The following is a 14,312-nucleotide window of genomic DNA, read 5'->3' as shown; positions in this document are numbered from 1 at the left end:
ATCATCATCATCATCATCATCATCATTTTAGCCATTGTCTTTCCACTATCTTTTTCCAATTTACATATACATATATATAAATATGTGTATCTCAAGATATATAGTATACTTTCTTTTTACAATCCTGTAATCCCTTAATTCAGGATAGAGTCAGGGCATTTACTGGCCAGATGCCCTTCCTGACACCATGTTGAGTTCTCAGCAGATATTTTTTCTTCGCGCCCTAGGAGAGAAATATCTGCCGCTACATAGGATTTGCGAGTGGAAGGCAAGCGTCATCATGACTAGACCACCACACTGCTCTCTCTCTCTCTCTCTCTCTCTCTCTCTCTCTCCCTCTCCCCCTCTCCCTCTCCCTCTCCCTCTCCCTCTCCCTCCCTCCCTCCCTCCATCTCTGTGTCTGTGTCTGTCTCTGTCATCTCTGTTTCTACACCCATTTCTGCAATAGTCTGTGCATTTTAATTCAATAAATGAACATATAGAAAAACAGAGTGAGGGAACAGTCCCAGAAAGTTTTAAAATTGACCATAAATATGGATGATCTCCAAGTGCCATTGTCTCTATGCGACCTTTAAGCTATATTGTCTCACTAGATCTTTCCCAGTTGTTGACTGTTTTGTGCAGATTCACTCGAGTATTCATGGAGAAGGGCAGGAGGGTCATGTTTTAAGATGTCCTTGGGAATGTATTCATGTCAGAACACAACCATGAATTGAAAGTTTCCTTGGCTGCTTTAGCTAACTTCTCACTAAACCATCACTGTGATGCATTGAGTAACTTTATTGTCACTACAATATGTCAACCCTTGGGCACGTCTTTTAGATTACATTATCTTTTATGTCATGAGCCACACTTCCACTGAATTATATGGGGCTGTTTTTAGTAGCTGAGGGATTTAGAAATGGAGAAGATTGTTAAATATAAGGTGAATTGGCAGAAGAATTATAGAAAGCCATGAAGAGGTGAAAATATGATTAGTGTTACCAAAATATATAATGTCACTAAAGTAGAGCCAAGTATTTGAAATTCAGCACTGACCTTGATACTTTGGATTTCAGCCACTAGCATTTGCATTATCTTTCTTTTCTATCAAGAACACATAATCTGTCTTTTCATTGGGCTCTGGATGTGGTTTTTGTTCTGGATGGACTGAGGAAAAGGATATTTTTTTTCATTTAGAAAAAAAATATATGATGAGACTCAAGAACAGAATCAAGTTAGGGTGTTTGACAAAGCATGAATACATGGGAAATTTTCATTAGGTGGTCATGAGTATGTGTTTGATACAGTTAACTCCATTTGTATAACTGATATATGAAGTGACTATCAGCTTTCTCTGATGACATTTCTGAAATTATGGAATCCACACAATCCAAAAATCAGTCAGTCAGTCAGTCAGTCAGTCAGTCAGTCAGTCTGCCTGCCTGCCTCTCTCTCTCTCTCTCTCTCTCTCTCTCTCTCTCTCTCTCTCTCTCTCTCTCTCTCTCTCTCTCTATCTATCTATCTATCTATCTATCTATCTATCTATCATCTAATAAGAGAGATGTAATGTCTTTAAGTGGATTGGTATACGTCTGCATATACATTGTGAAAATAAATAGTCTAGATTTCACTAAAAGCAGTTGTCATAGCAACCTGTGGTACCTACATGAGTTGACACACTTTTGAATACATTCAGAAAGTTATTGTATAAGAATGAAAAAGTGCCACATATTCAGATACATGAACGTGAAAATGCAAGTAGCTGATTGCTCTGTTTGATTCACTATTCATAGCTAAGAAAATTAAACCTAAGAAAGCTCATATCTGTCTGCTGCTTAAATGTATATAAAACTAATCTGGACAATACTTTATTATAGTGGTCAAAAATACACAGAGACACAATTGGTAAAACTGATAAAAATTCAGATTGGGGACCAAGTTTGGGAAGAAAGAAAATGGGAGAATAACCTTGGTGGATATGATGAAGAGAAACTGTCACCACTGTTACTTTTGTTGTTGTTGTTGTTGCTTATTTTTTCTTTATCAGCGTGTAATGTCTGAAGTGCAGTTGGCATAATTGGCATTAAAATAATATTCAAATGCTGATAAGTTTTAATGAGTGTTATGGGCAAAGCAAAGGATTATGGGCCTTAAGAGCAAGTTACAAATTATTTCAGGGGTCTTCAAACTTGGCCCTTTTATGACTTGTGGGCTTCAACTCCCAGAATTCCTCAGCCAGGCATGCTGGCTAAGGAATTCTGGGAGTTGAAGTCCACAAGTCATAAAAGGGCCAGGTTTGAAGACCCCTGAATTATTTGGTAAGCCTTGGGCCAGTGTTTTGCAGGAAATAGCTATTTTTTCCCCTTAATTTAGATAGATCAATAAATAAAATTTTTGAGAGAAATGTGGAGGTTTTTTGTTCAGTTGAAGAATTTAAGAAATATTTAGGTGAGCTTCAAGAATTAAAATGATAGGGATATTCCCCCATTTTCTGAGTTGATTAGCTTCTCCTGAAGAAAAAGATATGACAACAAACAGAAATCTCAGTGTAAAATATCCATGGAATTTAAGGAAATGAGAATTTTGAGAAAACATCAACACTTTTAGAGGTATCCTACTAATTCCTAATGCAGGCATCTATCTGAAAAACCTTTCTGAAAGAGCTTTTGGTAATGACAAATTCTCCTAGTGGAAATAAGAACTGTCTAGGAAATCTTGATCCGGTTTGGGAAAGCCTATCCAATTAAAAAAAGTTGTTGATTCAGGCTAACAATCATTTCATGGAATTCAATATAATTTTTATGAAATGCTTGCATGGATAGATTGGTTAACATTACTGGTTTGCATGCATCCTAGTGCCTGAAATTTTCTTTAAAGCAGTTATCAATGTACCACACTTGGTTTCCTGCTAATTGATGTTTATTTATTTTGTTTCATTTAGCATGTACATTTAGACCATTTGATTGTACATGTTGCGTTCTATTTAATATGCAGAGATCTGAAGGCAGCTGTTATGGAATTCTGATTTCTACTTCTGACTCTGATAAAAGAGGCAATTTGGAAGTTTGCATGTCTGACTCGTATCTACTATAGCATGCACTCTTAAGCACACACGCACTGCATAATTGGGAAGTAGTAAAACATTTTCTTTTCATAAATTCAACTCTCAAGAGGTCCCAGACCAGTTTACAATCATATAGAAGTAATCCTTGACTTTAGTGACCGTTCAAAGTTACAACGGCACTGAAAAAAGTGATTTATGACTGGTTTTTCCAGTTACGACTTTTGAAGTATCCCCATGGTCATGTGATCACAAATCAGATGCTTGGCAACTAGTTCATACTTATGACCGTTGCTGTGTCCCAAGGTTATGTGATCACCTTTTGCAACCTATTGGCAAGCAAAGTCAATGGGGAAACCAGATTCATTTAACAACTAGGTTACTAACTTATCAACTGCAGTGCCAAGAAAGGCCATAAAATGGGGCAAAACTCACTTAACAAATGTCTCATTTAACAACAATTTTAGGCTCAATTGGGGTTGTAAACTGTACATAAAAAGGATCAATCTAACAATGACAAAAAATAGAGAGGAAACAACATGAAAGAATGGCAAAACCTAAACCACCAAGAATCACTCTCAGTGAAAGTGAAAAATATTCAAAAACAAAGTCTTTGCCTACCACATGTACTGTATGTGCAAAGAGAAAAGGAGACCCCAACATTAAGGAATTACATAATCTGAGAATGTAGCAATAGCATTTCGGCTTATATACTGCTCCATAATGCTTTACAGCAGGGGTCTTCAAACTTGGCCCTTTTATGACTTGTGGACTTCAACTCCCAGAATTCCTCAGCCAGCGTGCCTGGATGAGGAATTCTCGGAGTTGAAGTCCACAAGTCATAAAAGGGCCAATTTTGTAGACCCCTGCTTTACAGCACTGTCTGGGTGGTTTACAAGGTAAGCATTATTTGCATACTGCCCCCAACAATCTGGATCTTTATTTTACCGATCTCAGAAGGATGGAAGGCTGAGTCAACCTTGAAGCCATCAGGATTGAACTCCAGGCTGTGAACACAATTAGCTTGCCATTCTATAAACCACTTTAGACTTGAAACAATGATTATGTTGCTGGTGGGGAATCTGCAGATCTGTTCAGCTGTTGTGTATGTGTGTTTGAGGACACAGATTTTGAAATAATGAAGTCTTTGTAAAGAATTAGGATTGTCCAATTAGGTGCTATGCATTGAGACAGTTTTGGATGCTTTTTCCACCTTCATTTTAGTTGGTCGTCTCTGTTTATTTTTGATATGCTTTGTAATCTTTTTTTCTCTCCTGTTTGGAGAAGAGTTTACTCCTCCCTTTTTGTGCTGCTAGTGTCTAACAAAGTTTATCTCATTCATGAAGCTACCTGGAAGATGGATCTTAGATGCGGGAAACTATTACTAGATTACAAAAAAGAGATGGGGATTGTGTTGCAGGTGTCATTCAGATAAGGGCCCCTTTGAGGAGTTAATATCTGTATTTGCGTTACATTCTAATTGATGGGTCTGTCTTCTTTTTGAAAAGCGTTAAATTGCCACTGCTTATGTGATGGAATCTCTATAGTCAAAACTATGAATGAAAACAAGGCCTCATCCCTGAAGTCAATTTAGAAATGATTTGTTGAGACTTGATTTTGAATGTTTAGATTAGAGGTCAAAGTTCTACGTTGAGGGCATGTCTGTTAAGATAGAAACAGGCTAAAACTGCCACCCTTCCACTTTGTCATTATAGAAGCCATTTTTGTGAAGGATATCAGTTGAGACACGGTTTCCATACATCTAAAATAGGAGGCAGGTGAAAGAAGAGGGAAAAGTATGAACCCCCCAAAATCAGATCTGTAGAATAAATTCCAGGTGTACTGATCAGTCATAAAGAACCATATGCCTATATGCAGGTTACAAAAACAAACAAACAAAAAAAAAGAACCATATCCAGAAGACAGCATTTTATTGAGGAATTGAAGATAAAGGAATGTCATTCTGAAATTTCTATCATAAGACAATGTTTCATATTTATAGGGGCCTTAAATAAGATTGTTTATTTTTACCAGTACAATATACTTGTTACTTCTCCCTTCCTCCTCCTCTTCCTCCCTCCTCCTCCTCCTCCTCCTCCATGAATATATTTGGATATCTTCAGTTAGTCATAAGGAATCAAGATCATTTCAAAGGAGTATTTCTCTTTTTACTCACAATTTAAAGCATGTGAGACATAAGGAAATGGACCAAGAATGAAAGAAAAAAATGGTTGATTAGTTCAGTAAATAAGAAAAATAGGTGAAATTACATTATTGGTCACAATAATAGCAGAAAGGAACTGGTTGATATCTGAATTAGCAAATGCTTAAAATAAAGTAATTGGATGTTTCCATATATATATTGTCAATTAAATGTTTGGCAATTCTGTAAAAATGAAATCCATCCATTCAGGAAAGGATCCTGACCAGTGGTGGGATTCAGATATGTGAAGAACCAGTTCTCTGTGTGGATGCCACTTCTGGAAATCCATTCTGGCCTTGGGCAACAGAAAATTAGCTACCGGTTCTGCCGAAGTGGTGCTAACCAGCTGAATCCCACCATTGATCCTGACACATATCTCTTAGTGGTGCTTATATTCCACCTGCATATTAAGGATTTTTTTTAAAAAAAGAGATGTTTTATTTATTTATTAAATTTTATGCTGTCCATTTTGCTGCCTGAGATGACTCAGATATGAAAGGAAACATGCCATTGACATTTAGAATCTTAGAGTAGGAAGAGCCATTTTGGCCACCCTTTCTAAAATCTGCTCCATTTGGGAATCCAAATTATTATCATCCCAATAACTGATTACACATTCTCTTTTAACACATCCACCTACCCAAATGCTTGAGTAATTGATACCTCATTTAACTTACTTATATTTGTCTTATTCATTTGTGTTTATATATTATAATTTTATAAAGTTTATGTTAACAACATTAATTGTATTAATATTTAGAACATAGAATAATAGAATTGGAAGGGACCTTGGAGATCTTCTAGTCCAACCCAGTGCTCAAGCAGGACACCCTATACCATTTCAGACAAACAGTTGTCCAGTCTCTTTTTGAAAGCCTCCAGTGATGGAGCACCCACAACTTTTGAGGAAAGCTATTCCATTGGTTGATTGCTCTAACCATTAGGAAATTTCTCCTTAGTTCAAGGTTACTTCTCTCCTTGGTTAGTTTCCATCCATTGTTTCTTGTCTTGCCTTCTGGTACTTTGGAAAGTAACGTGACCCCCTCATCTTTATAGGAGCCCCTCAAATATTGGAACACTGCTATCATGTCTCCCCTAATCAGTCTTTTCATTAGACTGGATACTGTATATCCGATAATTGATTTATTTATATTTATTAATTTATTTAATTTATGTATTTAATGTATTTATTTGTTTTTAATGACTGTTTTATTTGTTTTAACTAGTTTTATAGTTTTATAGGTGGCTGTATGGATCTGATGAGCAAATAAACTGCTCTTTTATTTAGGAAGGGTTTTTTCCCCTTACCTCAACAAAAATCTGCCTTCTTGTAGTGTAATTTTTTTATTATTATTTTATATCCTGTTTTGACCTTTCTCTGTGTTATTTTTTTCCAGGCATTTGAACATGGCTATCCTATTCTTCTTCCTTGGTCTTTTCTTCTCAAGGCTGAATATATCCTGCTTCTTCAAGCTTTCATCTTAGTTTGTAGACCTTGTAATTATCCATATTTAATGCAATAGGTAAAAGGATGGCTTACCAAAAAGTCCATGCGGACCAGAATGCACAGTATTTAGATAGTGAAGACCTTCAAGCCACTTCCCTGGAGTTAGAATGGGACATGGAGAAAGAACTGGAGGAGCTGAGCTTTGACCATTTTACTTTGGATGGAGCAGTCCGTCAACCAACTGAGAGTATGCAAAATGCTGACTCGGAGTGCATTCAGCCATCAGTATCTCCCAAAGGAAGATTTGAAAGGCTCCAGGAAGATCCAGATTATATTTCTCACCGGACCCAGCATCCACCAAAGACCAATTGCTGCAGCTTTTGCTGGATATTTAAGCTATTTTGCACCGCTACAAGTTTATTTATTTTGGGGATTTTGATAGGCTACTATGGACATGCACAATGCCCACCTTTACCAACATCTTCAGAAGCTAGTAATCCTGCCATCATTCAGGATATTCTTGAAGATATCGGAGCAAAAGATCTTGCAGACATTTTCAGGTAAATGTTATATTCCTCCTTTTTAGTTGGATGATGTTGTCAAAAATATCTTGTTTTATTTATTACTGTGTTTATCTTTCACCTGTTCTATAGGGGCTCAAGGAAAATGAGGAAAAATATCTCTATGGAGGTATTTTTCATTTTATCCCTACAGCAAAACTTCTATCAGGTAGATTGGAATATGAATCTTCTGCCAAAAATAAGGAATTCAGAATAGGGAGAAAGCAAGACTTTGCAGCCACATTGGGTCCAAAGCTAGATAAAATGTCTCTTTCTCTGAGGGAATATATCTTTTTCTCATCACTTTTTAATCATACTGTAGCTTAAGGGGTAATTTCAAATTTTCTAACCAAATTAGTGGACAGAAATGATCATCAGTGGAAGATGACATACAACTACCATATATTTATCATGCATTGGATGATTAATAATGTTTCATTTTCGACAGCAAGATTTTTTTTCACATTGTGAGAATATACATCAATAGAAATGACCTGTTGAATATCTGTAGGTGTGGTAGAAGTTTGTGAACCCTTTTGAATTTTCAATATTTCTGCATAAATATGACTTAAAATATGATCTGCTCTCTGCACAAATACTGAAAGTAGATAAAGGGAACCCAATTAAACAAATGAATCAAAAATATTTTACTTGCTCATTTATTTATTGAGGGAAATGATCCAAAGCTATATATGTATGCACGATAAACGTATGTAAACCTCTCAGATTATCACTTCATTTGAAGGGGAAATTAGAGTCAGGTGTTCCAATGAACAGGTGTGAGTGTGGGGGTCCTGCCTTGTTTAAAGAACAGAATTTTGGATATTTGTTATCAAAGTTTGGTTTTCACAACCCAAGTATGTGGAAACATGTCATGGTTCAAATAAAGGAGACTTCACAGGTATTTCCACCATTGTCAGACAAATTGTATATAAATGGAAGCAATTCAATACATTGTTAGTTTCCCATTCTCAGGACTGGTTGAATATAACCACACCAAGAGCAAGATATATAATAATCCAGGAGGACTCAAAGAAAAGTAATATCTAGGAAACCTTAAGGCTTCTCTTATATTGGTGAATGTCAATATTCACGAGACTATCATTAGTAGAACACTGAACAACAATAGGCTGTAGGGCCAAGTTGCAGAGAGAAAGTCACTGTTCTCCAAAAAGAAGATTGAGTCTCATCTATGATTTCCAAAAGATCATGCAGATATATCAGAAGAACATTGGAAGAATGTTCTGTGAACCAATGACATTAAAATAGAATATTTTGGCTGGATGAGAAGTGCTATGCTTGGCAAAAGGCAAACACTTCCAGCATAAGACCTTTATCCTAGATGTGAAACACTGAAAATTCAAAAAGATTCCCAAACTTCTAAGCATCACTGTATACAGTATATAGGCAAGTGAGTTCTATCAATTTATTTGCCACTGAACATTTCTACTTAATGGCTTATTTATTGCCTTTCTGCATTAATTTTATTGTTTGATAATGGTTCTTTTTCCAGAAGTACATTTTGCAAAGATAATGCTGGTCTTTTATGGAGGAAATTAGGCTGTGTTTATAAAAATGCATTTAACCAAGTCCATTAAAGTTCTGCTTGGAACATCCACACAATATTGATTTGATTAGTGTTAACTTGGAAGATGTATCTTTGTCAAGCGCGCTGTGCAAACCCATCCTATTTGCTTAGCTGTAGTGCCAAAATGTATCATGCAATTTCAGGAATGGATTTATTCAGTGATCAGGTTAAGTGTGTTTGTGAACATAGCCATTCAACAATAGGTTGTGTAAGGAATGGATTTATTAAACAGTGCCAAGATTTATTGAACATTGCTAAGTGAATCTTCATAGCAATATCTCTAGATATCCTTTCACTTTATAGGAAGAAATAAATCCCTTAGGCCTATTCCGAAGAAACTTAGGGGCTACAGATAAATAATCTTTATTGAATAAAGTAGGAAGCCATTATCAAAGATTTCAGCAATTACTGTGATTCAAGAACATGTGCTATTTTTTAAAAAAAAACTGCCTTGCAGTTTGTTTGTTTATTTGCTGGTGTGTTTTTCGCTGTCCTTTGTTTTTTATAACCTTCAGATTTGCTGTCATCTTGCTTCTCATTGGCTGTGTGAGAATAAAATATTTAATCTTAATGTTTCTGAGGCTGAATTACAAATTGCTGAATTTGACATAGGTCAACTTGTTTGAATTTTTCAACTATAGAATAAAAAAAATGGTCATTGAAAAATAGTACTTCGTACAGTAGAATTAAACTAAGCCTTTGCATAGGGTGCTTACCTTCCAACTTTTGTGAAATTCGAGGGTAAAATGAAGCCCTTTTCATTTTGTACAAAAAGGAGTATTGCATAGCTGTACCAAAGAGCAGGGATTCAGTCACATGGCTGTGGTCACCATCTAGTGGTGAAGTCTCCAGCTAGAATGGAGGAAAGTGTTAAAAAAGGATTGAGCTTAGAATCCTTGCACTGCTGAAAATGGTGCAGACCTTATTGCCCCAGAATCCCTGAAGTTTTATCTGACCATTTCAAGGGAATGCAGTTAATCTGGAGAGATTCTTGTAATATAGGTGACTAAAAATAAAGCTGATGCTTAAGACTATTCACAAGTGGTTCTGGTTGTTTACACCTGATAAGTCTTGACCTTCTTAGAAATCCCCCAGTGGATGCCCCAGTCTATCATTTAGCCCTGTTGAATGTGTGAATTGTTGTGCTAGGGGGTGTGGTGGTTAAGTTGAATGTTGTATTGCCTTTTTCACTATATCAACCTACCTTCTACATATTCAGGTTTGTATGTCTGCTTTTGGTATAATATATGCACTGGCTCACTTTTCACTGCACATTTAATCAAGTCACTTAGCAACTTCCTTCACACCACTTGCTCGTTAATCTGGGAAGGGTTAGCCTGGCTTACTGTCATATGGCTTATGTTGCGTTAATCCAGAAAGTGGTTTGGTTAGTTTATGATTCAGTGCATTTTGCAAATCTGGAAAATAGATTAAATCAATAAGCCATTTGAATATGTGATGTTAAGCAAACTAATATGTACAAAAGGAGCTTTTGTTTCCATGAGCTATGTGGGAGAAAATATGCCATTTCTCCCTAGTAAAATAAGATCCTGAGCTAGTGAAATGAACAACAAAAACAGAAATAAGAAATCATTCATTTACAAAATCATTCAAACTGAACAGCCCAAGTTTTCAGAATTTTATCTTTTATAATCATAGTAAGCATAATTGTTCTATTTGTATTGGACACAGAGCAAAAATGCTGTATATGTGTGTGCATGTATGTATGTATATATGTTTATGTGTGTGCATATAATAATAATAATAATAATAATAATAATAATAATAATAATAATAATAATAATAATAATAATAATAATAATAATAATAATAATAATAATAATACATTGGAAGGTACCTTGGAGGTCATCTAGTCCAATCCCCTGCTCAGGCAGGAAACCCTATACCATTTCAGACAAATGGCTGTCCAGTCTCTTCTTAAAAACTTCCAGTGTTGGAGCATTCACAGCTTCTGGAGGCAGGTTGGTTGTTCCACTGATTAATTGTTCTAACTGTCAGAAAATTTCTCCTTAGTTCTAGATTGCTTCTCTCCTTGATTAGTTTCCATTTGTTGCTTCTTGTCCTGCCTTCAGGTGCTTTGGAAAATAGCTTGACTCCCTCTTCTTTGTGGCAGCCCCTGAGATATTGGAACACTGCTATCATGTCCCCCCTCGTCCTTCTCTTCATTAAACTAGACATACCCAATTCTAGCAACCGTTCCTTATATGTTTTAGCCTCCAGTTCCCTGATCATCTTTGTTGCTCTTCTATGTGCTCTTTCTAGAGTCTCAACATCTTTTTTACATCGTGGTGACCAAAACTGGATGCAATATTCCAAGTGTGGCCTTACCAAGGCATTGTAAAGTGTAAAGTATAAAGATCACTTCACATGATCTTGATTCTATCCCTCTCTTAATGCAGCCTAGCACTGTGTTGGCTTTTTTGGCAGCTGCAGCACACTGCTGGCTCATATTTAAGTGACTGTCCACTAGGATTCCAAGATCCCTCTCATAGTTGCTACTATTAAGCAAGGTATGTGTATTTGTTATCCCTTACTCAATTCCCTACTTGAAGCTCTTGTTGGATTCTGAATCTGCAGTACTTTAAATGTGGTTTGATTTCCATTTAGAATATGGCTTGAGGCTAGCCATTTTTTTCAGGGTTATCCATTTCCAGGTTTGATCTAGATGTTCTAGATTTTCAGTCATTCTGAGCTAAATATCAAAAGCATGACAGCAAGGTAAGGGAATGACAATTGCCTCCTAATGAGGTGTGCAGACAAAACCACTTCAGAAATTCTGGCAAGAAAACAATTCCCTCCTTTCGTTATCCATTCTCCAACTGCTAAAGCAGATTAGGGGCATCTCTGTATAATTTGCTCAGTATTGTTTGATTGAAAGCCTTGTGTAGGACAGAAGTAGATGAAGCTCCTCCCTCATAATCTAAGGAAAATTCACTCGTAAACCATGGGAGACATAAGGAAGGGGAAGGAAAAGATTTAGTGAGACACTTTGTTGTAATAGTGAAGTCACTAAGCTAGACCAGGAAATTGTGAGTTCCTGTCCTGCCTTAGGCACAAAGCAGTCTGGGTGACCTTGGGCTAGTCACACGTTCTCAGCCCCGGGAAGAAGGAATGGCAAAGTACCTCTTAAATGTCTATGGAAATTCTCAGTTATCCAGGACTACCTCTTAAATAAAAACTCATCAAAGGAATTGCAGGGATTTATCCAGGCTGTTGCCAGGTGTCAACACTGACTCAAAGGCGTGCACGTGCGTGCACGTGCATGTACACACACACACACACACACACACACACACACACACACACACACACACAGAGGATTAGATTTGAATCCTGATCATGGCTTCCAGTGTCAAATAAGATGAGCTGCCTAGTGTTTGATGCATTAAATGCATCCAGCTGATGTGTCTCTTCAATTCTTTACAGGGGTTTTGTCCTGCATCTAGATGGCAAAGCAAAGCATGAAACAAACTGTTCTTTCTAGAGTTTTGTGATGCCTTAATTTAGGAAGTAAATAAAATAAGCTCCAGACATTGATATTATCTGTTTATTGAGGGACTCAGCCATACCTGCACTTTAACAGTTCCTGTCCTTAAATGGTTCCTGTTACTGTGTTCATGCTGTCTTAAGAAAACTCACTCCAAACATCTTCTTTGGTTGAGCTCTTCCAACTTTTCATTCCAGGAAAGCAATGCATTTATTTATTTAATCTGTATGTTGCTGATCCCAATGATAAGGGTGGGAAGAACCTATTGCAAGCCACTTCCCTTCCTCTGGATGCATTACTGTGACTTACATTTGGGTAATGCAAAATTAAATTAGTATTATATACTAATTATATACTAATAGTTTGTATATTATATACACAAAGTTAAAACAAAATTTAAGGATCAACTCGTCCAACATTTAGATATCTTTATTCTATGCTATGAGGAGGTGATAAGCCGCCTGGGAAAGCCAAGGGAAATCATCAAAACAATTAAAAAACGAAAATTAGAATATTTCGGACATGTGATGCGACACCCAGAAAAATACAGCATACTCCATTTAATCCTCCAGGGAAAGATTGAAGGCAAACGAGGTCCAGGCAGAAGAAGAACATCATGGCTTCAAAATCTAAGGGATTGGTTTGGACAAAACTCAGCAGCACTTTTTCATGTGGCTGCTGATAAAAACAGGATCGCCAACATGATTGCCAATGTCTGATAATGGATATGGCACAAGAAGAAGAAGAAGAATTCTATGCTATCAAGTTTGTATGAAATAGGGAGATCTTCTGCAGGATAATCTGTTCCTAAACTGGTCTTTCAGGCCTTCTAATTGTGAACCCATCACCACTATAATTGAGGCCAGCTGGTTGTCCTCTCATCTGCCTCCGGAATGTAAAAGGGACACCCTTCGCATCTCCCTTCTCCCTTCTCCCTTCCATTTCAGACGCAACATCTTTTTAGTTACAACTCTAGGTCACTATTAGATTAAGAACTTAGCCTCGATTGTAATATGTGAACAATGGTTTACAACCTCTGAGAAACAATGTGGACTTTCTTCAGTGAAGAGATTTGAGATATGAAGACAGGATGTTTTACTTAACCAAAGAAAAAACAAAGTTATCTGGGAGGCCTACTTTACGGTAGTCTATGTAGAATGGGCTGATAGCACAAGAAGTATGAGGGACCTGAGTTGGGTTCCAGCATAGAATAAGGCATGATCTCTTGTCATTGCTGCTGGAAACTAGGAGGGGCACCTTGTTTTGTTAAAAGACCCTCAAGGGGGTGATTCATGAAAAGTTTCATTGAAACCCAGTGAACCTAAAAGTATATGTTAACTAATCTGTAATACTATTTATAACATGTTAGGGAATTCTGTCAAAAAGTTAAAACTTTTGAATTCTGTCTTGGACAGATCTCTTGGCTTGTAATGTTTTTCTGCCACCATATATTAGACTGACAGTCACAATTATGTAGAAAAACTCCATGAACACATTAGTTATAAACCTTGCCTCATAGAACAGAACAGAACAGAACAGAACAGAACAGAACAGAACAGAACAGAACAGAACAGAACAGAGCTGGAAGGGACCTTGGAGGTCTTCTAATCCAGCCCCCTGCTCAAGCAGGAGAACCTATACCATCACAGACAGGTGATTGTCCAGTCTCTTATTGAAAATTTCCAGTGATGGAGTGCCCACGATTTCTGGGGGTAAGCTGTTCCACTGGTTGATTGTCCTCCCTGTCAGGAAGTTTCTCCTTAATTCCAGGTTGCTTCTCTCTTTGATCAGTTTCCAACCATTGTTTCTTGTCCTGCCCTCTGGTGCTTGTGGCAGCCCCTCAGATACTGAAATACTGCTATCATCTCTCCCCTATTCCTTCTTTTCTTTAGACTAGCTGAACCCAAGTTCCGCAGCAGTTCTTCGTATGTTTTGGTCTCCAGGCCTTTGATCATCTTAGTTG

General features: G+C 37.0%; 1 protein-coding gene across 1 annotated transcript in view; it reads left to right on the top strand.

Moving 5' to 3' along the window:
• Window positions 1–6,642: 6,642 nt before the first annotated feature.
• LOC107290465 (inactive N-acetylated-alpha-linked acidic dipeptidase-like protein 2) overlaps window positions 6,643–14,312 on the top strand; it is an 85,350-nt gene continuing 77,680 nt past the window's right edge. The window contains exon 1 of the mRNA XM_029284753.1: window positions 6,643–7,253. Within this exon, the coding sequence (XP_029140586.1) occupies window positions 6,778–7,253 (476 nt within the window). The 5' untranslated portion in view covers window positions 6,643–6,777. The remainder of the gene's footprint in view (window positions 7,254–14,312) is intronic.

Source organism: Protobothrops mucrosquamatus, unplaced genomic scaffold (assembly GCF_001527695.2).
Source record: "Protobothrops mucrosquamatus isolate PMUCROS unplaced genomic scaffold, P.Mucros_1.0 scaffold902, whole genome shotgun sequence".
Taxonomy (NCBI): domain Eukaryota; kingdom Metazoa; phylum Chordata; class Lepidosauria; order Squamata; family Viperidae; genus Protobothrops; species Protobothrops mucrosquamatus.
This window is presented reverse-complemented; position numbering and strand designations above follow the sequence as displayed.